The sequence below is a fragment of the Ceraceosorus guamensis genome (genome assembly GCF_003144195.1).
Source record: "Ceraceosorus guamensis strain MCA 4658 unplaced genomic scaffold IE81scaffold_35, whole genome shotgun sequence".
Taxonomy (NCBI): domain Eukaryota; kingdom Fungi; phylum Basidiomycota; class Exobasidiomycetes; order Ceraceosorales; family Ceraceosoraceae; genus Ceraceosorus; species Ceraceosorus guamensis.
Window position 1 is genome coordinate 64,878 of NW_020290030.1, and position 24,149 is coordinate 89,026.

Consider the following 24,149-nt stretch of genomic DNA (forward strand, 5'->3'; position numbering starts at 1 on the left):
AGCTCATCATCGGGACCCCACAATTCTGCCGCTGGACCGCACCAGACTGGCTTCTCGAGCGCAGCAAAGCTGCATGCAGGAAGCGGTCGGCAGATTCTTCAGCGGGAGGGTTACGGTGATGAGGCCGTCATTACGGACAGACCAGGAAGACAAGTGGCGGATCTTGACAGCTTCCAAGTAAGTCAATCGAGCCCAAAGAACTGCACAGAGTCCTCGCTCAGTCTCTGCTCGCCCCTCAGTCCGCGGCGAAATCTAGCCTAGCGAGTATGATGAGTCTGCTCCCTCCCGAGTCAAGCCCCGACCCTGACGCGGGCGAGGGGTCGACTTCTGCAGCACATGTCCAACCCCAGAAGCCCACTTTCGCTCATTCGACGGGCCTTGCCAGGACATCGAACTCCTCTTCGATTCGCAGGCTAGGCACAGGTCGCCCAAGACCAAAACACGACTCCAAACACTGACCGCCTTCATGGATCCTCACTCCGTGCTTCATCCTCATTGTACCATAATGCACATTCCGCACAGCGAAGGTCGAGACGTGTCCACGATCCGGCCAGAACTTGTGTTTTGACCGTGCGACAGCTAAATGTATAGCGCAGCGGTTGAGACTTGAGCTCGGAACATCCAGCGTATATGCAGCTCCTAGCCGTAGCGAGTACTCGTGTGCACGATCATACAAAGTGACGCTTGTTGCAGCTCGAGTGATTGCACCTCACCTAGACCTCACTCGCCATTTGCATGTGGTCGAGTTCTGCAGCCATCACAACTTCTCGAGCGTCTCGGCCGAAACGGTGTTGGTCGCGCAGACGCGCGCCGCGGATCTAGAGCGCAATCAGAATCGTGAATCTGATGAAATCATGTGGATGCAACAATTCTCACGCAAAGGAGGCATGGTATCGTCCTCAGCAACGTACTTTGCACGCCCACATGAGCTTCCTTTCTTGGTCATTCTTGCTCTAAAGAGTCTGCTGGACGGCAGCTGTCAAGATGTTTCCGGCCAGGGCCCTCCTTGACGACAGCCCGAAAAGGGGCCGAGCTTCTCGAGCGACACGGGAGCCTCCCAGCTCAGCTGGACCTGCACCCGCCACTCCACCTGGCGCAGACAAACTCAAGATCGGATCTGGCACATCAAAGAGCATCTGGCAAAGCTATCTCGGTGAGCGTGGTCTGCTAATTGAAGTCTTTCCTCCGCTGCGTCAAAGGCCCGCTGAGAGTCAGTGCTCTCTCCGTACCAGCATTGACTCCCAAAAGCAGACTCATCTTTGGCGCTGGCTTGGCAGGTGAGACTCTCCTGCTGACTTGGCATTCTCCCTCGCACTCGTGCGTCTGACTGCTGTCCCACTTGCAAAGCGGTCGCCGTTGCGGGATTGCTAGTCTCGGACGAGCTGGAGGAGCGCTTCCCAGCAACGGAGACTGAAAAGGACGGCCCAGGTCTATTTCGCGTTACGATGGTCGACGCGCAGAACCGCCGGTGAAGCGGCATCTTACGACTGGTAGCAAGACGGAGCAAGCGCGAATCGGAAACCTCACCGATGGCAAGCTTAGTTGCTGCTTGGGTGCACGAGGTCGCAATTCTTCGATCGACAAGGCTGTCAGGCAATGCTCCGGAAGCCGAAATAGCATCCTTTGCGTGTGGCACGATCTTATGTGATGGCTTGCGATGCGCCGGCAGACCGCGTGCTCTCGTTGCATGATAAGCATCGATCGCGGCCAATGCTCATCACCATTCAGCATTCGCCTTAGAGCAGAGTGGGCGCAGCTAGCTGTGTGGCCGCCAGACTCTGAAGCAAGGCAAGCACCGGCGGCGTCCATGACAGCTATAGCCCCTAGCTGGCCGTTGGTCTGACTGCTGGCGCGGACCTCATGCTGCATGTTCGCAATCACGAATCGAGCTAGGTGCGATCGCTGCCCTCTCGCGATCAGCCAGCAGGGGCAGCGCAGGCTTGCGCAAAGCTGTCACGATGCTGACTGCTCGAGTCACTCGGCTTCCAGCCGCCGCAATTCAGCTTGCTGGTCACTCTTTGCTGACTTGCTCTCCTCTCTGCATGCATTCGCGCCGATGCGAACGCATCTCTGATCGCTCATCATGCTATAGAAGCGTCTCATGCTGACGCGTACCTTCCATATCGAAGTTTGAATTTGCAAGCGCGGTGCCATAGCATTCACGGTTATTTGCATGAAGACAACAACGTCAAGTTAGACTTGCGCTCGACGAGAACTATACTGAATACCGACAGACCCGCACAGCGACGCAGGCACTCATTTCACCGAGTCGTGAGTGGTATGTCCCGTCCCTGTTCGTCGCACATCGCGAGCGAGTCTACATCACGCGTGCAGGGGCACATAAAAGCTCCAGCAGTCGATCATCAGCATCTGAATTCAGAGCTTCAATAAGCATCAGCGCGGGCGGCTAGCGTCGGCGCGTCGGCGCAGCGTGCATGAATGTCGCGTGTTGCGCTGCTTTCCTGCAAGCGAGGCACATATGCAGGATAGCACATAATCGAGACGCCCCGCTTATTTCGCATCAGCCAACAGCCCCCGCCGTTTCGCATTATTGGAATCATCATGCGCGCCCTTACCCAGAAGCATCAGATCGGGCACTGTGTCTCCTCGGAGCGAACCCGAACGCGCATAATGCGGGACTCGTCGACAATTGCAGAGCGACGCTTGAGCACCTCTAGCTCCCACCGTCACACGCCGAGCCCCTCTCACCGCAACGCCGGGTCTGCTGTCATGCGGTCGACGCATCTCCACTGCACGCAGGCGTGCATCTCGGCGCAGCGTAGCGCACGCTAGTAGTCGCAATCACAGCCCAGCAAAAGTGTCTGGAAGTGTACATTGCGCCGAGCGTCTCTGTGCAAGCTGGTTCGCCTGCTTCGATGGAGCACTCGAGGAGGTGATCGGTCACGAATGGGAAGAGAGTGAAGATCGTGAGGGAAAAAGGTATAAAGAGACCAATTGAAGCGTCCATTCATCGCCAAAATTTTTTCCCCAGACACTTTGTCCAACACCACTCTTCTCTTTACTCCTTCTTTCGGTCTCGCCTCAGCTGGTCTGGGTGGTCCAATTTTGTTTTCTTCTTCTTCTTCTTTCAACCAAGACCTTTTCTTTGCTTTTTTTTTTTTTTTTTTTTTTGCTGCGGCATCTTCATCCTTGCACTTGCAACAACAATCTCGAAGCACTTCTAGCAGTCAACGCCAACACACCTACACTCTCTACTCAAACATGACCGCGATTCGCTTCAACTCAGCATTCATCCTCGCCGTCCTGGCTTTCGTCGCTGCAACTGACGCGGCTCCTCTTCCCGTCGAGCATGGCGAAGGCTCCCTCTTCGCGGCCCGTGCTCCGAAAGGGTTCGGAAAGAACGTCGGCGCTCAAGCAGTTGGTGGTCTCGCTGGATCTCTCCCTATGCTGGGCATGATGGCTCTGCCATCCCTGGGTGCTCGCGACATCGACGAGTCCCTTGAAGCTCGTTCGCCCAAGGGTGGGAGAGGAGGGGGAGGAGGATTCGGAAAGGATGTCGCCGCTCAAGCAGTTGGTGGTCTCGCTGGATCTCTCCCCATGATGGGCATGATGGGTTTGCCAGCCTTGGGCCTCCGCGACGTCGACGAGTCCCTTGAAGCTCGTTCGCCCAAGGGAGGCAGGGGAGGAGGGGGAGGAGGATTCGGAAAGGATGTCGCCGCTCAAGCAGTTGGTGGTCTCGCTGGGTCTCTCCCTATGATGGGCATGATGGCTATGCCATCCTTGGGCCTTCGCGACGTCGAGTCCCTCGAAGCTCGTTCGCCCAGGGGAGGAAGGGGAGGCGGGGGAGGAGGATTCGGGAAGGATGTCGCCGCTCAAGCAGTTGGTGGTCTCGCTGGATCTCTCCCCATGATGGGCATGATGGCTATGCCATCCCTGGGTGCTCGCGACGTTGAAGAGACGTATCACATCGACACACTGATGCAGCGAGGATTCAAGATTCCTAACCCCTTCAAGGGCAAGGGCAAGGGCAAGACGGACACACCCACGCCGGGCAAGCCTAACGCGGACACACCGGGCCAGCCCAACCCAGCAGGTGCACCAGAAAAAGGGCCTGGCATGGGGGCCAGTGTTTTGGGGCAGGCCGCCGGTGGCCTCGCCGGGTCATTGCCTTTCATGATGATGCCGTCTATGGGTGGTGGTGGCGAGCAGACCGCACCTGCACCCGCCGCACGTGACGTCCAGAACTCTGCTCAATGGGAGGACGAGTACGGCCAGCACCTCGACCGTCGCTTGGCAGGAGCGGCTATTGGTGCCCTCGGCAGAGGTGCAGCGGGCGCTTTCGGAAAGATGGGCGGAAGCGCTGGAATGAAGGGCATCGGCGGTGACTTGGTCGGTGGCCTCGCTGGTTCTGCCCCCATGATGTTCAACAACAAGCAGTAGACTGCCGGCTCCTTCGTCTGTGATAGATTGTAGTTGATCAGATGCAATAAACGGTGTCAAAGCACACGCTTCATCTTGATACGCCTGAAGTGATGGTGTCGCAGTCCTAAGAACGTACAAGAGCAGTGGCGTCTGGCAAAAGCGATACATGTCACAGCCTTTTACCAGCGTCAGCGCAGGCTCCATGCCAAGTCGCAATGACGATGAGAGAACAAGGTCACCTTGTGAACGCTGGAAGGAGATGTGTGCGAACTCTCTTCACAGCTTGCTCTTAGCTTGGCGATCTGCCGCGCTTTCCGCGAGCTTTGCGACACGCTCGCGCAGCACGTTCTTCTGAAGTTTTCCTGTTGCATTTTTGGGGACTGCAAGAGGCGAAGTTAGCCAATGTCATCATTCCAGGTAATGCGCGCCGGTGCGCTTGACTCACGCTCCGCCACCAGGTCCACAAACTTTGGCACTGCGAACTACGACGAAGCATTGGGCGCGAATACGATGAAACGTCAGACGCGCAGCGGTGAAGCAAAGCGGCAACATAGACCCACTGACCTTGCTCATGTGCTTCCGGCAATGCTCTTGCAGCTCCTTCTCGGATGCTCGATGATCAGGACGCAACACGACAAATGCATGCCCAACTTCTTGCCACTTTGGATCCTTGCGCGCCACCACAGCGCACTCGAGCACGGCAGGATGCGAGGAAAGCTCCGTCTCCACCATCAGACTGCTGACGTTCTCGCCGCCAGAAATGTAAAGATCCTTTTTGCGATCTGCAGAAGGGGGCGTTAGAAGATGAGCATTGGCGGGCCATCTGGCGATTCAATCCAGTCTTCTGGCGCGCTTACCTGCGATTTGGATCTCGCCGCCAGGGTGACGGACTGCAAGGTCACCGGTACAGAACCAGCCATCCCGAAACGTTTTGCGCGTGGCCTCCGCATCGTTATAGTACCTGCAAGGGCATTCAGTTTCACATGGTCAGCATTGCTAGCACGAACACCTCATATGGTACGTCCAACGCACTCCTGCATGACAATGTTGCCCCTCATCACAATCTCGCCCATCTCCTTGCCATCCCTGCGCACGTCTTCCAGAGCCACGCTTTGTGGATCTGCGTCTTCAGGCGGCACGCGGCACACGCGAACCTCGTCGGCCGTCAAGAAGCCGTGACCTTGTCGCGCCATGAGTCGTGCTCTGTCATCAGTAGATAGGTCTGCCCAAGATCTATGCGGATAGCCTGAGTGCAAAAAGGACTTTGCTTAGCACCTTGCAGTCGCCCACAAGACTCGGGCCTCTGTGCCCACTCACGTCGCGAGACTGGTCCGTACGACTCTGTCAGGCCGTACACCTGCGTCAAAGAGCGTACTCATCAGTCGGCTTGGATCTCGTTGCAGCTAATCGCAATGGCTCCTCACATGGACCGGCAGAAGATTGAGCTTTTCCATCTGCGAGAGCAGCGCGCTGGTGGGAGCGCTTGCCGCAACAGCGACACGTATGGTCCGAGGCAGTCGCTCTGCGCGCCCATGATTGACGATTCCAATCTGGACCGTAGGTGCGCCAGCGTAATGGGTAGTACCACCTTGCAAGAGCGCAGACCAGATTTGATCATTGTCCACCTTGCGGAGGATGTAATGAGCTGCAAAAGCGGCGTTCACTGCCCATGGCTGAGGCATAGCGGTAGGATGAGAGTGAGAAGTCTTCAACGGTGCCAAAAGCATTGAAGCAGCAGCAGAGACTCACAAATGTCCAGCCACAGGCATGAAACGCTGGCAGCACCCAGAGATAGACGCTTTCGGCGCCTAGGCCCGCTTCGAAGGCGTTACTGATCGCCGCCAGATACGCACCTCGATGAGTGGTCAGCACGCCCTTTGGCCTGCCCGTCGTACCGCTGGTGTAGCACAGAGCAGCAGGCGCATTCTCGTTTGCCGGGTGATCGATGAGCTCCCAACCTCTTTTTAATTGTCCCATTGAGCTCTTCTCGCCCGCCTGCTCTGCTTCAGCCCAAATTCGGTGACCAGCGTCGAGGAAGTGCTCGTAGGGATCCGAGTCGTCGCGGCCACCAGAGTCGTTTGAGATGATGATTTGGGCGGAGGGAGATGAGCTTTCATTGCTGCGTAGGAGGTGTTGATACTCGGAGTCGCAGAAGATCAAGCGGGAGCCTGAATGTTTGAGGATGTAGGCGATCTCTGCGGGAGTATTGCGAATGCTACAGGTAGGCGCGTGCAAGGCGTCAGCGCTTTGGTGCGATCACGTTCCTGTGGAACCTCTTCGCAAACATCGCGTGCCTGTTTCGCTCACTTGATAGGCGTGATGATCCCCCCTGCGGCCAGGATGGCTGTATGCAGCTCGAGGATCATTGGACAATTTGGCGCAATCACAGCCACTCGCTCGCCAGTCCTCCATCCTTGCGTCCCCAAAATCCCAAATGTCAAGCTTAGAGTCCTCGCCGCCCATTGCGAGTAAGTCAACTTGACCCCCCTCTCGGGATGGACGATGGCTGGCGAGTCCGGTGCGATCAGAGCAGCTCGCAGCAGAAAAGACACGGGCGTAAGAGGAGTGTAGTTGTGAGGTATGCTTGGTGGCAGGGTCATCCGCAGTCCAAAGTAGTCAGCGCCGGCTTGGCTGCTACTGCCGCCTAACAAAGGAGGGCTAGCGTTGCGCGGTGCCTGATAGTGCGATAGAGAAAGGGTCATGCTGGATGGCGTGGGAGCTGAACAGAGTGAGGTTGACGTGAGTGATGCAGGGGATGTTGGCGAAATTGCGCTTTCAGCAGTGATGTTGCTGAGAGGAGCGCTGAGGGTGATGATGACTGGCACTCGTCAGCGTCACATATATTGTAACCGTGATTGCAGCGCGAGATGCTACCCTGCCTCCCTCTTCGACCCCGCACGACGAGATGTCTGGCTGGAGCGGTGTGGGGACAGCTTGGTGTGTGTGTGTATGCGAAGACCTCACCACATACTCATGAGACTGGTGCATCACGGCTCTCTACAGCAAGCTGGATGGATGGATGCATGGATGGCTCGAGCGCGAATCGCAACCGGTTGTGGCTTTTGCCCGAGCCCGGCGCACGCGTGACTCTACAGATGCAACGCTACGCGCAGTCGTGAGTCAAAGTCGTGAGTCTTGAGTATATGGATAGCCCTAATGCATTCTCGGACATTCTTGCGCAAGCCTGATAAGTGTCGCATATGATGTGTTCACGATTCAGAATCAAGAATTTAATTCGTGATTAATTAATTGCGATCGCGCGGATCGCGGCAAAACCAGAGGCAGAGCGGCAACGCGCGCGCGCGCGCTTCTGCGCATGATGCAGCCGAGGCGGACCGGACCCTGCCTTGCGATCCTGCACCGCGCGCGTAGCTACGATTCGTGGGTCGAGTGCGTTTGTCGATCGAGGCACATCGCCTTGCATATCCATCACCACGAACCTGCGCTCCTTGCGGCTCAACAGCCGCAGCTTAGGGTGATGATGCAGGTGCAGGTGCAGCACAGCGAAGTGCAAGTCACCACTCCCCATCCAGCAGACTTGAAAATGGCGAATGGCGAATAAATCGTGATTGTGCCTTGACGCGCACAGAGAGAGAGAGAGAGAGAGAGAGAGAGAGAGAGAGAGAGAGAGAGAGAGAGAGAGAGAGACAGACAGACAGACAGACAGACAGAGACGCGTGTTTGATCTCATCTCATCATATCTGATGTTGTATACGCACGCATGCGTGTGCGCTCTGCCCTGCTCTTCTACCCCTTCACTCGCCCACCTGATCTCTTATCGCAGTCCAGCGCAAGCCCCATCAGCGTGCCGTTTGCAGTTCACACAGTTTCGGGTCTGTCGCGCTTCATCCATTCGCGCTCCGAAGGTGCTTGGCAGCGAGCGCCGTCTAGCCGCCGCTGTGGAGGAGGAGGAGGGAGGACATCGCTCAATCACGCTTCAGCGCGCATCAGACCCCTGGCACGGCACAGCACGGACGAATCACTGACGTCTTGCAGCAGTCAAGTAGCAGCAGCGGATTAGCACACGCAATCGTCATCTCGTTGGGCACATTTCCCAGAGAGGAGATCGCGTCACGTCTTCAAGGGCTCCTCGACGTGTCGGAATTACGGGGTCGTGAGTGCTGCACGCAGGAGGGAGTGGATGAAATTGCGAGCAGCAACACAGTCTCTCACCTGTACACTGCGAATCCTCCGCAGCGCTACATCATGAGCTACTCAACAACTGTTCCGTCGACCATCACTGCCATCGACCCTCCTCCCCACCTCAACACCGTCGACACAGCTGCAACGTTTCGGACCCCTTCCGCTCCGTCCATTCCCTCACACACCGTGCCACCCACTACAAGAAAGAGACGCGCAATGCCTTGCCCCTTCGCAACGCTGGCCAAGCTGACTGGCGTCCGCTTGGATGCATCCGCGCACGCCATGTATCACCCTCAACCTTCAACTTCCAAATCTCAGGCCGACCTCTCTCTGGCCCCTGAAGCCTTTACAAGCGACACTCCTCTTTCTGCGCGACTTCAGCAGGGCACCGCCAGGGCTCACACTGCTATAGAGCGTAGCAGAGGCGTCCGAGCTCTTATGGGCCTCGCAAGGGGTGACAGCGACGGTCAGACCCCAGGACTTGAACGGTCAGAGTATATCGCGTGGCTCGTTGGTCTCGGTTGCGTCTATCGGTGAGCATTTCGTCTCCGTACGATGTAGCTTCTTGTGCGCCGCCCTGACCCTTCCCTCGTCGACTCTGCAGAACGCTAGAGGCCTATCTCACAATCTCTGCACCTCTCTTGGAACCTTTGCAATCCGTGCTCGACCTGCCAAGCCTCTTCAGAACATCCACACTCGAAGATGATGTCAGAGCTCACTTATGCACTGATGCACACATCGCCGCCGCTGGCGTGTTGTACTCCAAGCTCGAAGAGACTGAAGCGCTTGACGCATTGGCACACCCTCTTGCATCAGAGTCACCAGCACACCAGCAGCTTGCTGAATTGCTGGCCCATCTGCCTCACGCCGCAAGATCCATCGAACATTCTCGCGCGCAGTTTCCCACAGCGCAGCACCTAGCTATCATGTCGCCTCTGCACGCTAGCGCCGTGCTTCGATACTCTGAGCGTCTCGACACTCTTGGTCGCGCGGCGACAACCTGCAGAAGCGGACGAAGCACTCCATCCGACGAAGGTGTCTGCCTCACCCCTCTCGATGAGCACAAGACGCCACTGACCGCTCAGACTGCCGGCCTCAACGACACGGAAGACCTTCTGCTCGCACACGCCTACGTTCGCTACATGGGCGACTTGTCTGGCGGTCAGCACATTGCCAAGCGCGCAAAGGCCCTTTGGCCCATCGAACATTCCGGTGCAGAAGCCGGCTTTCAATTCTACCGTTTCGAAAAGCCGGCCTATTTCGAAGGAGGTCAGCGCGCTTGGGAAATGTCGCTCAAGCAAGACTTTAGACGCGCCATGGATGGCGGATTCGAAGATTTGTCGATGCAGGAACAGCAGACTCTGAGTCCTCTTCTGGTGGACGAGGCGAGCCTGGCCTTTGATCTCAATCGTGCGCTTTTCGACGCCCTCGTGCCTTCTTCAGAAGCCGACGAATTGGCAGATCAGGCTCAGCTCGAGCAGCAGATGCGCAAACTAGCCAAGGCCGAAATTCAGAAGCTTCCCGTCCATCTACGTCTCATCGCAATGCACGGCAGCGCATCTGGTGCCCTCTTCAAGCTCGCCGTACCTTCTACACTGGCGATTGCCTGTGCGTTCGCCGCTAGCGCTGGCGCAGCAGCATCGTGATCGCCACACCTCAGACTGCTTTAATGGACACATTGCTCTCCCTGGAGACGGCTCGGGCCCCCACCCCGTTCGCGCTGCACCGGAACCACCTCGCGATATTCTATTGTATCTCGACTAGTACTGCTGTTTTACACGCCCCATTCGATGTTGATGAATTACAATTACAGCGTTGTCAACTTTTGCCTTTCGCACGCAACGCAGCTCTGCGCGTCGAGGCCTGTTCGAACGAGATCTCATGGATGAGGCTTGTGCGCTTGACTGAAGAGCTTGCCAAGCACCGATTCCACCTCCGCTGCCACCTCTTTGACTTCCGCATCGAACGCCTGCTCGGGACGTCTGAGAGAGTCTTTATGCTCTGCAAGATGGAAATCTATGAACGATGCTTGCAGGCCGCCTTGACTGGCTTGCAAACACATGTTGGACGGTCGGATGTCTCGGTGAATGACACCGCATTGGTGGATCTTTTCGATCGAGTCCAAGAATGCCGCTCGCACTACACGAGTGACTTCCGCTTGCGCAAGCGGTAGAGCCTTATGTGCATTGCAAGCTGGCAGCATCTCAAAGAGGTCGACAAGAGCCAGGTCGGACAGAGCCTTGCCGGCATTTGTAAGCAGCAGTCCTCGGATCTGTCGGGGGGGATCGGTGGCACTGCGGCTTTGAGAGCCAGGGGATGCCGTCAACGGAGGAGAATCAAGGGCTGAGGTTGCTTGAGGCGGCGTCTTCACGCCATCCATGAGCTCGTCACTATCCTCTCGCACATGATCCATCCAGCCAGAAGCCTTCCACCTCCTTGAAGCTACAGAAAGCGCGCTGACGAGCCGAGGGACTCGGCACCCTTGCAGAGCTGAAAGTGTGGAGTAGATGTGCGCCTCGTGCAGAGCAACCGATTGCAGATCTTCCTCGCCCAGGCCTTCTTCATCTTTGTCAGATGAATGGTACATCTTGGCCAGAAGATCTCCCTCAGGTAGCGAGGAAGTGCCCTCCTCAAATCGGGCTTTGTGCACCGTTGCAACAGAGCCGGCAGAGAGCGGCCTGTCGCACACTTTGACGTAGCTCGAGTGGGTTGTCGGAGATCCATCCGTCCCCTGAGCTCGTAATGTACTGAAGGTGCTCTGGGACTCGCGTCTTGAGCCCGAGGCCGTCATCGACCGGGTAATCCTCCTGGAATGCGAGCTTCGGCCGGAGTTTGGTGCTCGAAGACCAATGGTCGCGTACGTCGTTTCGGATGGCTCGATCTCGCCCAGACGCTCGATGCGCGACATGGCGTGAAAGGTGAAAGCTACCAGCTGCGAGAGTATTGAGTAGCTTGCATCAAAATGGTCCTCGCCAAAGGCTGCGTCTGGGTCCAGTCCACGTATGCTCGAGTTGATAGCAACCGGGGTCCTGAGCGTGATCTTCAAATTGCCGGGCTCGCCGTCAATGTCGATCAAAAGGAGCATGGTCCCAGTGAATAGTGCACCTGTCCTTGCTCCGGCGCGAAAGCAGTGATTGACGACTTGGGCGAGCAGGCTCTTGTGCTGTTCGGCCCGGGAACCTGTTGCCTCGAGGTCAACCTCAAGGAGGGGGTGAAGGTCTGCGAGTTCCAACAGACTCGACATGACGCTAGGCGGGATCCATGGCTTGACCTCGATGATCGCAAGGATGCGTGCGTCTGATGAGCAAGAGCATGGCAGCATTCAAGTCAGCGGTATGCAGCCTGCCAGCCAGCCAGCCAGCAAATGAAGAGCAGAGAGCGACGACTCGCCTTCCCCTTGCGATCCGCGAGTCCGGTAATCGAAGAGAGCAAAGTCCCACTTGGAGAGAGGGGAGCGCGAATTCCGAACAGCCTCCTCAAGAACAACGGGCCGTCGTTCGCGTTCGCCTAACCATTTCACATGCTTGGTGATCAGCCACTCGGTGGATTCCAACGACTGTGCTTGCTGCTTGGCGAGGATGGCATTGCACAGCTCTGACACCATCTTCAGCGTTGGAGAGAGGACTCCAGAGCAGAGAGAGGCCTCCCCGTTCCAGCTGCGGCCATCGATACGATCGAACCGGATCGCACCACGTCTGACCTCCAGGCTGCCGTTTTCTGCATCAAGACAAGACTCGATGCGCTCACCAGCCCAGCGTACTAGGTTTGATGCCTCACGACGGAGGGCTGAAAAGAATTCGCACGAGATCGTTGCTTTTGTTGTGCTCATTTGTGAGCGAAGCACATACGAAGCGCGAAAAGCCTCGGTACATTCGACTTGCAATGCGGCCGTGTAGGAACTTGCCGATGACAACTTTTCGCGCATGTCCTCCTCAAAATCTTCACTTTGAAAGAGCAAGTGTGGCGAGGGCGAGTCGAAACTTGCATCTACTGCCATGAGTTCAAACTTGGAGCGTGTAGAAGGTTGTGTAGCAAGAGCAGGAGCGCGAATATCCGCAGGTGCTGGGGGCGCGCCGTCAGACGGCCACTTTAGCTGATACACTGTGCTAACCACGCCGTTGCTGGCCGCCGATTGTGAGGCAGCCCATTCGAAGCGCGACATTGCGATGCTGGCCTTTGCTTTGCCGGACTCGAAAGACAACGAGCGCGTTGGCGGCGGGAAGATGATACCACAGGGCACCAGAGCGTCACAGCCAGCCCAAGGTGGATGAGGCAATGGCAAGGAAGGGGCACTGACTGCACCGTCGCCTCAGTTGGCCTTCAGCCATGCTGCTCGTAGTCACGAGTTTTGTCGGGAGAGTCTGCGCCATGCAGATGCAGAGATCAGGGAAGGGAGGAGCTATGCATTGGAGGTCGGAAGGGTGCGGCAAAGGCGAGATCGTCCTGAGTCGTGGTGAGTGCTCGTCTGCGCCTCATCCACCATTTCATTGGAATAAGCTTGAAGCCGGCACCGGTATAGATGTTCTGTAGTCACATGTATTCACGAGTCAAGATTCGCCATTCAAGATTCTTGATTCAAGATTCGCGATTTGATAGTCAACTTTGAGTGGTCTTGAGTCGCGCGCCTAGAGCGCGCAATATGGTCACGTGAGGCAATGTTGTGAAAGCTTTGTCGCCCACTCAGCACGACTTGAATCATCAGGGTTCGATCCAAATCAGGTAGGTCCGCCTCGACGCTCAGGGGCTCGCCGCGCGCGCCTGTATAGGCAGAATCAAGAATCGTGAATATAGAGGCGAGGCGGTGCACACCCTGATGCGGCCTGCTGCTGATGGATGGTTGCTGGGCGGCCCGCTTATTGGTGGTGCGATCATCATGCAGCATCTACTCAAACTTTGACTGTGAATACGCAACAATCACATCAAGAATCTTGAATTGGAATTGAATGTCTACATGCACCTTTTCAAGTCAAAGTCAGTCACGATGCACGAGTCGTGATCGAGTCAAAGAGTCAAGTGGAGCACTCACTTATTGGATCTCAATTTTGAATCACCAGTATACTCTTGACTCATTGCCCTGGATGCACATCCTTGCTCTTCGACATACAAGTCGGCATGGGAGCCATACAGGGTCTCCGCGCAGTCGCTGTCGGGGGGCCGAACTCGAGGCTCGATCACAAATCTTGAAACAAATTCACAATCAAAATTGACTAGCTGAGCTCGCTAAGTATGGACTCAAGACTCACACTGCCAAGCTAGTCTAAGTGTTGCTCTCCAACTCTGAGTCTGTAGGGGAGCTGTGCTGCATATATGTGACCCATGAATTCACAAATCAAGCCATTTTGCATGATGGCGGTGCGCTCATGCATCTGCGCTGCACAACAAAGGCGGCTGGGATGCTGTCGCCTCGCCGCCGCTTACCGCGCTGCTCACCGCTAGCGTCTCCGCACTTCACTTTGCTGACGCGGTCTCCTGGAGGAGCTGGTCCTATGATCGCGCGACTCTTGCCTCCTCTGCCTGTCCCAACTTTCTTGACTTGACTTGATCCTTGTCGCGCTCAACACTCCTCCTCGATCATTCAGGTACGAATCGCTCACGACATCTCAGCATCGGTGACTCCCGCCATAGAATCCTGACAGATCAGCGCGATCCGCTACTCACATTTTTTGTTCTCTGTCACGACTTGCCTCCTCACTCGCGCTGGCCCTCGCGCCCGCCCCTCGAATCTCGAGCTCGCAAAGCCATTTCGCGCCTTTCGTCGATCATCTGTCGCTCGATCCTCGAAGTGCAAAGCGGTCGCCAAAGGCGCTGACTCTAAATACAGGCACTTGGTACATCGAAGACTGCCTTCTCTCGGTTCGACGCTCTGATAGCATACACGCAGACATCTCAAGGCAATTGGTGGGACCTTGGAATTTCGCCTCTCACACTCTACAGCTCGAGAGCCTGCATTCGTCTCAGTTTCTTTCACGGCTTGCGAGGGCTCTCGATCACTCAGACTCATCGTGCGAAACGCATTTCCAGCCCTACTCTTCTAACCAGGATGAATCGCTTCGACAGCATCCACTTTGCCGACCTTACTGGACCGGGCGGCGGTCAGTGGGTCCGAATCGGTGGCGGAAGCTTTGGTGTAGTCTACAAGGTGAGTCTGGTGGAGCGAAGCGGAGTCGAACTCAAGGACTTACTCTCTACTCTGGGTGTGCCGGCAGGGGGAATACTTGGGGACAGAAGTGGCCATCAAGGAAGTGCTTCCGAACAACACGTACGACGTGGAAAAGTACTTTGAGCGTGAATGCGTCCTCATGAAAGAAGCGCGGCACCCCAACATCGTTCAGTATATCGGCGTATCGAAAAGTCCCGATCCCGACGGAAGAGTCTACATCGTCTCCGAATTTGTCGGCGGCAACATGCGGTCTTACATTGCCGACAAGCACAAACCCTTCGACTGGCCTTTGCGCATGAGCTTTGCCACCGACGTTGCCCGCGCTGTGGCGTACCTGCACGCACGACAATGCTTGCACCGAGACTTGAAAGGCGAGAATCTTCTCATCACAGCGAACAATCGGGTCAAGGTGTGCGACTTTGGCTTCGCGCGCATAGCGGCGAGGAACGAAGAAGAGATGCGAAGGATGAGCGTGAGTGAAGAATGTCCTTTTGTGCCTGATGGACGATCTCGTCTAAGCTTCTCCTGCCCCTTTGCCACCAGTTCTGCGGCACTGATGGGTACATGTCGCCCGAAATTCTGATGGGCGTCGATTTCAGTCTGCCCACGGATATTTTCTCCCTTGGAGTCATCTTCTGCGAGATCGCATCTCGTCACCTCGTGGATGCAAATACGTTCAAGCGACAGATGCCCACTTTTGGCGTGGAGGAAGTAGAGATTCGTGAAATGGCTTCCAAGGGATGCCCAGAGGCATTCATTAGACTCTGCATCGACTGCGTGGCGGTCGAGCCGGAAGCGAGACCAGAAATGCGCGACATCGTGCGTCGCCTGCGCGATATCGAACAAGATGTTCTGACGCGCGAGGCCAAAGCTGGTACTCTGCAAAGCGTTGGAAGTTTGCGAGGCTCCAGCCTCAAGGCTGTGCTAAATGCCGGCAGCAAGCGAAAAGGAGCAGGTGGGCGACCAGGCGGACCGCCCAGACTCCCAAGCTTCAACGGACAGGTCAAGGTTGGAGAGCCCTCCACCATCAAGGAGGAGCCCAATGGACATTACGGCGGATCGTCATCGGAAGGCGAGGACAGCGACGAGGACATGGAAGAGGCACTCGCCGCACTGGAGCGCGTGGGTGTCCACGACCCCCTCGACAACAAGCTCGGTGAGCTTGACACAGGCAGCACCTTCAAGGTGTCCGGCCACGGCAATCCTTGGTGGAGCGACGAGCAGGGAAGCGCTTTGCCCAGTCTGCGCACCTCGTGGACGCAGAAAACGATGGCAAAGGACAGTACCGTGAGGGCGTCGAGTGCCTCCAATCCTTTTGCCAGCGGCGACACAGACACGACCTACAGTACGAGTGTGGTGCGCCCGTCGAAGATCAAAGATGCACATGCAGCTTTATCAAACACGCTGTCCACCATGACCGTGAAGCAAGAGGATGTCACTGCAAGTGACTCGAAGCGCACTGCGGGAAGAGCAGATCGAGTGGAGCCGTCGGACGCCTCCACCTTGCGCGGCGACACTGGCCACGACGCAAACGGCGCGGCAGCAGCCGAAGGGGATGATGATGTGACGCAGTCCTTTATGACCGCCAGATCGCATCGTCAGGACCCTTCCATTGCAATGGCGACCATCGCTTCCTCCACGCTTACCCGTCAACGCAGCCCTACGCAAGATGGTCAGGAGCATTATCACGATCCCCTTGTCTACCATCGTTTCACGCTGGTCAAGAACGGAATGAGGAAGCCAACGCCGATGGGGGCCGCTGCTGCCGCAGCTGCCTCCGGTCAAGTTGCTCCCACGGCAGGCAGCATGATCCCGCCCGGGCTGATCCTGGCAAATGCGCTCGCCAAGTGCTACGTTTGCGGAAGGCGCCTTGGATTCGGCGCATTCATGGATTGCGACGATTGTCCCGTCAAGACACACGTCGCTTGCGCTCAACTTGCGGAGCCATCATGTCTCGAGATGCAGATTCCAGGCACTCCAGTGCTAAGCGCCGTCAATGCTTCTCGACGCGCGTCGCGCCAGGCCTCTGGTGGCAGCAGCACTGTTGACCCGCTTACTCGCCCAGCCTCCCCAGCTGCGACAGCGCTGGCTCGACAAGCTGCGTTGGGCGAACAGCAGCGCGCCGCTTCTCCACCGGCTGTAGCGGGTGCAAAGGGCTTGTTCAAGGGCAAGCGAGACAAGCGCTCGGGGAAAAGCCCTCCGCCCGCCCAGCCCGATGTGACCGCCGTCAAGGCGTCGTAACGTCCCAATCGACGGTGTAGCGTCCTGACTCACGAACAACTTTGCCTAATAGCAAACAGACACGAATCTCACGAACATTTCACGAATCATCGCTATTCCTGCCCTAGTTATCATCTTTGCGCGCAACTTTCCCTCTCGTAGCACATCAAAGTCTCGGATCTCAGCGTTCGCCTCGCGTCTTCGCGGTCTTGCACATGAGGCTGCCTACATATTCGCCTACATATTCCTGCAGACTATCTGGCGCAAGGATCGAGATCGGTCGCAGCCCTCTTCAATTGCATACATCTCAAAATCGGGTTAGGACGTTTGCCTGTCGATGTGCTGTAGCGATTTTCATCCCTCTCGGTGTGTATTCTGGAGTTGCATGAGGCACGACTCTGGTGGCACCTATCATGCATCGGGAGCGATGGGTTGCCGAAACATTGAATGGTTGCATAATCAACGCCGCTGTGTACTGCTGAGTCGTACACACAGACGGTCAGGGTGGTGGAATGGAACGGAGCCATGGAGTGCGAGGCAAGATGTGCTGGTTTCGCACTCTCGACTGGTCCGACGGTCACTTGCCGCCGATCCCGAATCGGGCGTCAGAAGCCCGATATCGGGGTTGCGTCAAGCCAAATCTCCTGATGACGCTGCACATTCGCAAAAAGGTACGCACACAAATGTGAGCAGCAACCACTCGCGATCGACTGCTACGTTACGTCGCGCTCAGACGAACCCAAGACCGCGGCGCGTTTGAGATTAGCAAAGGCGGGGGCATGGCAGGGATCGTCAATCTTGAATAGCGACCGTTCGGCGCAACCACCGTGACGCGGACTTCCAGAGACGGCGTTCCATGCGCGGGGCGCGCGCGGAGCTACGCGAGGCCCGAAGGTAGATCGAGCAACGCAAAGTTGCCTCCCCCCGCGCCGATCTGGATGATCATGTGCACGCGAGGCGTCGGTGCAGGCTAATTAGAGATCTTGAATCAGTTTTGGAGTGTTGAGATGCTGCATACAAAAGCTGCACCGTCATCATCCGCCGATGCACCATGCATGCACTTCCTCAGCCCCGAACAGGGGCCGAACAGGGGCAAAATCGCATGTCACGAAGCTAGCCAGCAGAAGAAGCAGTCGTGAGTCAAGAGTCTGATGGGACGCGAGGTCATTGGCAATTGCCGCGCAGGCATAAGAATTTCCATTTTTGATTGGTACGGATTTGACGTAAGATGAATCAAATTAAAGTTGTCACACAAGCCGGCCCAGCCCGCTTACACATCATATTTTAAGGCGGTCGTAATCGATCGAATTGGGCCATCATTCAATCTACGCAACTATAGGTTCCGGCGGTCGCTTTCATGCCGATGCATCATCGCGACTGATTGGTCTCATGTCTCCACCTCGCTTCGTGTAAAAAACAACGTTTCCAGGTCAAAATGACGCTTAACGCCACTGTAGATGTGCCGGATCAGCGGGTCGTGCAGCGAGAGTCCAGGACAGGATCCTCGGAAACGATGACTTCGCTGCTGTTCGCAACTCTTGTGGATTCCCCTAGCCAGCAGCCGCGAGCCGCGATCGTGGGTTGGTCTGATCCGATTTCTGCAATCTCGGAACACCACGTCCAGGGCAAATTGGTATGCTCGCTGTAGAGAGGAGAGCGCATTATAGCTGCACAGCTGACGACGGCAGACCATGGCATCTTGCAACATCACTACTACTACGGCTTGCGGAAAAGCTGCCGATGTCTTGTCTATACAGTGACTGGAGAGACCTTGACGTCGACGCACGGCTCATGACTATCCATCATAGCAGGAAAGTGAAAGGCTCTGGACAGACTGAGTAAAGGCGCAAAAAGTATAAGAGGGCAGCCTTCGAGGCCAAGCAATTCTCACATCATTCCTCATCTCGCTCTCTCGCTCTCGACCTTGCACAGTAATACAGCTCCGCTTCCGACTTTTGCCTCCTCATACCATCCGCTCCGCTCAAACTCCAAACACAACGTTCAAGCTCATCACAATGATCGCCCGCATCTCTTCCCTCGCTCTTGCTGCCGGCGTCTTCGCTGCAACCTCTTCACTCGTCGCTGCTCAGCCCTTCGAGCGCCGAGCCGGCTTCTCCTGCGAGAAGCCCGGCGCACCTGTCTGGCTCTCCGAGGGAGACGCCAGCTACGGTAGCGGAGGGCTCCTGCTGGGAACATTCGGCAACCCGGACGATTCCCACGCTAGCTCTCCAGCAGTAATCGCTATCGACGGCAGAACCGGACCCGTCACACCTTTCCAAGTGCAAGTCACGAGGTGCACCTTCGACGGCATTCGCGCATCGCTGAAGGAGGGTGGAACCCAGCCCTCCGGAGTGCCCAACGACCACGCAGTCAAGCTGCAGGTTGTCGGTCGTAACAACAAGTGCGTTGCACTTGCCGACCTGACCAAGGCAAACACACGCTTGCAGGAAGTCGACTGCAGCTCGGTCAACAACGCTGCGAGCCAGGAGCCCCAATTCTTCGTGCAGCACTACAAGTACGGAAATCTCAGGCCTTATGGAACCGGAAACAAGAGCTACAGCTTTTACATCGAGGACTCTCCCACTGGAGCCATCATTGCCAACCCCGAAGGCTGCTTCGACGGTCAGACCTGCCAGACCGACAACCCAGTCTCTCTTCTGTGAAGTGACCGAATAGCAGCCTAGGCAGACAAGGGTCCACGAACCCAATACCGACAGGCCAGGGGATACAGCTCGCCCGCTTGCTCGCCCATCTCTGCTCTCGCAAAGCCTTTGCGCATCCTCCCATGATCGCTTGAACAATAGCCCCTTGCACATTTACCATATCCGCAATTTCCCCTGAGATGCCCGAAATTCAATAGTCATCGGTCACTGCTGTCTGCTTCTCTGCGCGTAGCCCCTTGTTTGAGTCTGCCTGCGCTGCGCTCGCGCCCCTCACTGTGTAATCATGCTGCAAAATAGCACATTGACAAGCGCGAGAGGGGGCTCGTGTGCATCGCGACGGCATTTGCACTTTGTCGAGGACAAAGTAGCGCAGCCTGCTGTTGCGTCGTTGCGCAATTGAATCGAGAGGATTCCGCGCACAATCTCCTTCAGTGTGCATTCAAGCGGGCATTTGCTGACCAGAAGACTTCGGCTTCCACCTTGCGGAGGTGATCAAATCCTCGAAAGATCTGTTTGTCAAGAAAGGCGTCTAATTGCTTGGGGGTTGAGGTACGTAGGCTGGAAAAGAGGGGGGGGATGCTCGATCAAGAGCAACCTCTACTTCCTGTCGACCTTGACCGTGTCCCATGCAGCGCGCTCTTCCTCTGCCTTCTTGACCTGGTCTACAATTGGCTGCAAGTAGCGGACATCCTAATGCGGGAGTAATGAAGAAACCTTTAGCACGAGCCCGTTTTGCGTTGGCATTCCGGACTCGAAAAGACCATGCGCTCACCTCTTCTGGCTTGATCCAGTGCTCCTTGCTAGCATCGCGGTGAAGCACACTGTATTGAGAAGCTGCTCGCAAACGAGCGGCGCGGTCGTATTGCTCGCGGGGCGACAAACGCTTAAGAGCCTGGCAAGAGCACAAAAGAAGTGTCAGCAAAGGTGGCCAATGTTCCCTGCAGTCACGTGTCGGCGAGCCATCGTCGGAGGCAACGTTCTGGCAACTTCTTCTTCATACGTTCTTCTTTCATCGTGGGCTCAATGAAGCTTATGCCACGCAGTCGAAGCGCCAAGCGCACGCGGGCGCGTTGTCCAGCATCAACACCCTTGACACCCCCTTGCTAGCCTGTCATCATTGTCACCACACAAATCCTCCACTTGTGAGCTCCTCGAGCTCTGCTCGCTGCCCTCGACGCCTGCCTTCTGTTGACACTGCTTTCCCTCCGCTACGACCGCGAGCCTGCCGCCAACGTGAAGAGAGGCGCACCTTTTGCACATCGTCATTCTCCTCGATCAGAAGGTCGTCGTATTTGAGACCGAGTTGACGAAAGCCAGAGGATTGGGCGTAAGCCTTGGCCAGAGGTGTCAGGGCTCGCAAGAGCACTGGCGACCTCTTGACGAAGTTGATGAGCGAGATTCCATCCTGTTACGAGAAGAAGATCACCAAGGATCTGAGGTTAGCGAAGCTGCACCACCATGTATGCAATGCAGCATGTTGAGTGAGCAAAATGGAGCAGGGTACCCACGAGAAACGTCATTTTGACCCGACTTGAGCAGACAGAAGGGATTCGGTGGGTTGGTCGTGGTCGTAGTCGTCATCGGTGCCCGAGTGAATGCTCTGCCAGAACAGCCTTGGCTGCTGCTGATGATGTGCGGTCTCGCCTGCAGCAGCTCTCGCAGCAAATCAGAATCCAAACCCGCGCCCTGTGAGTGGCCAGCCGACGCGCGCGCGCGCGCTCGCACCGACCCGGGCGGACCGAGAGATGCAAAATTATTCTCGAAGCTGTCGAATCACGTGGCTTAAGATCTAAACTTCAAAGAGGGATCAGTCACGAGTCTTGAGTCAAGCGTGACAAAGTCAGAATCCACTCATAACTCAGACCTGATCGGTACCTCTGATGCGCTTCCAGATTCTTCATGAATTACAGACAAAGCCTTCATGTTTTCCATCTTACCTAAAAGCTCTCAAGTCGCTCGAAGCATCAACGCACGACATTGCCGGAAAGGTCGCAGCTCGTCCACTCACTTCAGAGAGGGCGGCGGCCAGGCGCAACTCACACGGAACCAGTCAAGCTGCAGCAATTCTCAGCAAGGGTCAACATCTTTACCTCGGCGCTAAGCCAGTCACTGCGCCGCTTCGTAGCAGGCAGCAGTGGCACTGAGCTGCATATCGTGAGCAGGAGCCGGGCCAAGAGAGCGGTAGCCAGCAACATGCCCGTCTCGGACGACGGCAGCAGTCGCCCAAGCAGCGCATTGGGTGGAGCTGGAGGCTCGGTTGGCCCAGCAGTTGCGGAGGCGTCCCCTCCAGAGACGCACATTCCACTGCTGGACGACTTTCCTCCGACAGGCACACCCGAGCACACCAAGCTTGGCGGATGGGATCTGTGGAAATCGATGGGATCGCCAAAGAGAGTGGTGGCGCCCATGGTCGACCAGTCCGAACTCGCTTGGCGCGTCCTTTCCAGGCGGCACGGTTCTGATTTGGTGTACACGCCCATGATCAACGCGCGAGCTTGGGTCGATGCTGCCCGAGCTACGGCAGCAAAGAGCTACAAGGAGGCCAACTTCAACAGGCTGCTCGGAGAGGAGGGCTCGAATGCGGTGAAGAGCACAGCAGCGGAAGTCAAAGTCGACACTGACAGACCTCTGATCGTTCAGGTGAGCGTGGCCTCCAAACCTGTTTGCCACCATCGCAAGTAGCTGACACTTCATGTACCGCCCGCGTGCCAGTTTTGCGCAAACGATGCTGATGCGCTATTGAGCGCTGCAAAGGACGTCGAGGCGCACTGCGATGCTGTGGATCTCAACCTGGGCTGTCCTCAGGGCATTGCTCGGAAGGGCCACTACGGCGCCTTTTTGCAAGAAGACTGGCCACTCATCTTCAGACTCATCAACAATCTCCACCTCCGCTTGCGCGTAGCAGTCACTGCCAAGATGCGAGTGTATCCCAATGTTGAGAGGACCATTGCGTATGCCCGGATGCTGGAGAGAGCGGGCGCGCAAATCATTACCGTGCACGGCCGTACTAGAGACATGAAGGGTCAAAAGACTGGTCTCGCCGATTGGAACAAAATTCGTGCGGTCAAGGAGGCTGTCGGTGTGCCAGTCATTGCCAATGGAAATGTGCTGTTCCCTGCGGATGTCGAGGAAGCGCTGCGAGTGACGGGCGCAGATGCCGTCATGTCCGCGGAGGGCAACCTGTACACGCCGACCATTTTTGCCGACGCGCCCAGCTCTCCCTCGGCTCTGTATCCTCTTGCACCCAGACTGCCATTTCCCGACATCGTAGTGCTAGCGCGAGAGTATCTGGACATCGTAGCGACACTCAAAACCCCCACTGCTGTCTCTGCCATTCGGTCACACCTCTTTCGACTGTGTCGCCCAGCCTTGGAAGTGCATCGCGACATGCGAGCGGATCTTGGGCAATCTCGGCCGAGCGGTAAAGATCACAAAGCGACTGGCGAGGCGAGAGTGGACGGCTTCCGCGCCTTTGTGGATGCCTTAGAAGAAAGACTCTCTGTGAGTGTGCTGCGCTCGTGCCCGACCAGAAATGTCTGCGTGCCTAATACTTCAAGATCACACTTGCAGCCCGACCGGACGAATCCGAATTATCTGGAAGCACCAGCGATACCCCGGTACGGCTCGACGCCGTTGAGGCCAGAGGGAGCGTCAGCACTGGCTGAGGGAACAACGGACGAAGCCCGACCGACATACGTTCCTCATTGGCTGGCCCAGCCATACTTCCGGCCCGAAAATCCTGTAGCCGAAGAGCTGACACCGGAACAGAAAGCAGCGAATGCAGCAGCAAGGGCCGTGCGGAAGGCGGAGGCGATGGCCAAGGATGCTAAGAGGCTTGGCAGGTCGCATGAGGGCAGTGCAGCCGCATCAACCTCGTCGGTGGCAACCGCCGACAGCGCTGCGACACAGGACAGGCCGGTAAAGACGAGGGACATTCAAGCTGCTGGAGAGGCTGCTGCCGATGGCTCGTCTGCGATCATCGAAATCGTCAGTGATGATATGCATGGCACGCGCCAGCAAGCTGAGGTGGGACCATCAACAAAACGAGCAGGCGAGGCGGAAGGCGGAGTCCTGGCTCCCGGCGAAGATGATGCTCCTCTCTCCAAAAAGCTCCGTGTGGGTTGACGTGACTGACTACGTTTCCGTGCTTCTATCTGGATGATATCAAATCCCAGATCTCTTCCATGCATTGTATCCTACCGACCATCCCAGACTCGCTGCCGAGCGCAACACGCAATCTGACATTTTGTTCTGCTTTCGCGCTTGCCTCGAAATCGCTCCGCAGGCTGCACTCGAACAGGCCTCGACACTTAAAGCGCAAGCTAATGACAGCTTCGCAAAAGCGAGGTACGATGAAGCCGTTGGCCTTTACAATGATGCCTTGATGGCTTTGCCAGTCCGACCCGAGCCCGAACCTGCATCAGACGAGGAAAGCGAGTCAGATCAAGTCGACGATTCAGTCGGGCCGGCGTCTCAAACATCACGCCGGCACACCCCTGCTCAATACGGATCAAGCTCAGGCTCACGAAGCAAGGGCAAGGGCAATGCCGAGAATGGTCGATTCGTCGAGCTCCGGGAAG

The 24,149-nt window shown here is 56.6% G+C and overlaps 9 protein-coding genes across 9 annotated transcripts; 6 read left to right on the top strand and 3 right to left on the bottom strand.

The window, feature by feature from the left end:
• Positions 1-761: 761 nt before the first annotated feature.
• Positions 762-1,724, top strand: IE81DRAFT_323954 (hypothetical protein). Its single transcript, XM_025514107.1, has 3 exons — positions 762-1,153; positions 1,233-1,277; positions 1,348-1,724. The coding sequence occupies exons 1-3, from the start codon at positions 985-987 to the stop codon at positions 1,470-1,472; spliced, it is 339 nt and encodes a 112-aa protein (XP_025369113.1). The 5' UTR covers positions 762-984; the 3' UTR covers positions 1,473-1,724.
• A 1,400-nt stretch (positions 1,725-3,124) lies between these two features.
• IE81DRAFT_323956 (hypothetical protein) lies at positions 3,125-4,471 on the top strand. The gene has a single exon (XM_025514108.1). The coding sequence runs from the start codon at positions 3,223-3,225 to the stop codon at positions 4,399-4,401; it is 1,179 nt and encodes a 392-aa protein (XP_025369114.1). The 5' UTR covers positions 3,125-3,222; the 3' UTR covers positions 4,402-4,471.
• A 188-nt stretch (positions 4,472-4,659) lies between these two features.
• On the bottom strand, positions 4,660-6,983 carry IE81DRAFT_334702 (acetyl-CoA synthetase-like protein; the record flags this gene model as incomplete). The annotated part of the gene is made up of 9 exons (XM_025515422.1): positions 4,660-4,763; positions 4,829-4,865; positions 4,948-5,165; positions 5,241-5,344; positions 5,416-5,629; positions 5,701-5,740; positions 5,808-6,056; positions 6,133-6,598; positions 6,691-6,983. The coding sequence occupies 9 exons, from the start codon at positions 6,981-6,983 to the stop codon at positions 4,660-4,662; spliced, it is 1,725 nt and encodes a 574-aa protein (XP_025369115.1).
• A 1,514-nt stretch (positions 6,984-8,497) lies between these two features.
• Positions 8,498-10,289, top strand: IE81DRAFT_148685 (hypothetical protein). Its single transcript, XM_025510418.1, has 2 exons — positions 8,498-9,059; positions 9,131-10,289. The coding sequence occupies exons 1-2, from the start codon at positions 8,590-8,592 to the stop codon at positions 10,170-10,172; spliced, it is 1,512 nt and encodes a 503-aa protein (XP_025369116.1). The 5' UTR covers positions 8,498-8,589; the 3' UTR covers positions 10,173-10,289.
• On the bottom strand, positions 10,289-12,798 carry IE81DRAFT_148691 (hypothetical protein). The gene is made up of 2 exons (XM_025510419.1): positions 11,917-12,798; positions 10,289-11,823 (listed from the first exon to the last, which is right to left on the bottom strand). Exons 1-2 carry the CDS (start codon positions 12,686-12,688, stop codon positions 10,406-10,408), a joined length of 2,190 nt encoding a protein of 729 aa, XP_025369117.1. The 5' UTR covers positions 12,689-12,798; the 3' UTR covers positions 10,289-10,405.
• Positions 12,799-14,566: 1,768 nt separating this feature from the next.
• Positions 14,567-16,927, top strand: IE81DRAFT_330517 (kinase-like protein; the record flags this gene model as incomplete). Its single annotated transcript, XM_025515194.1, has 3 exons — positions 14,567-14,665; positions 14,733-15,158; positions 15,230-16,927. The coding sequence occupies 3 exons, from the start codon at positions 14,567-14,569 to the stop codon at positions 16,925-16,927; spliced, it is 2,223 nt and encodes a 740-aa protein (XP_025369118.1).
• A 1,994-nt stretch (positions 16,928-18,921) lies between these two features.
• On the top strand, positions 18,922-19,569 carry IE81DRAFT_330518 (hypothetical protein; the record flags this gene model as incomplete). The annotated part of the gene is made up of 1 exon (XM_025515195.1): positions 18,922-19,569. One exon carries the CDS (start codon positions 18,922-18,924, stop codon positions 19,567-19,569), a length of 648 nt encoding a protein of 215 aa, XP_025369119.1.
• A 372-nt stretch (positions 19,570-19,941) lies between these two features.
• Positions 19,942-21,207, bottom strand: IE81DRAFT_323962 (cytochrome bd ubiquinol oxidase). The gene is made up of 4 exons (XM_025514109.1): positions 21,078-21,207; positions 20,819-20,974; positions 20,342-20,461; positions 19,942-20,259 (listed from the first exon to the last, which is right to left on the bottom strand). The coding sequence occupies exons 1-4, from the start codon at positions 21,087-21,089 to the stop codon at positions 20,167-20,169; spliced, it is 381 nt and encodes a 126-aa protein (XP_025369120.1). The 5' UTR covers positions 21,090-21,207; the 3' UTR covers positions 19,942-20,166.
• Positions 21,208-21,559: 352 nt separating this feature from the next.
• Positions 21,560-23,824, top strand: IE81DRAFT_149358 (FMN-linked oxidoreductase). Its single transcript, XM_025510422.1, has 3 exons — positions 21,560-22,209; positions 22,282-23,070; positions 23,140-23,824. Exons 1-3 carry the CDS (start codon positions 21,763-21,765, stop codon positions 23,692-23,694), a joined length of 1,791 nt encoding a protein of 596 aa, XP_025369121.1. The 5' UTR covers positions 21,560-21,762; the 3' UTR covers positions 23,695-23,824.
• The last annotated feature ends 325 nt before the right edge of the window (positions 23,825-24,149 follow it).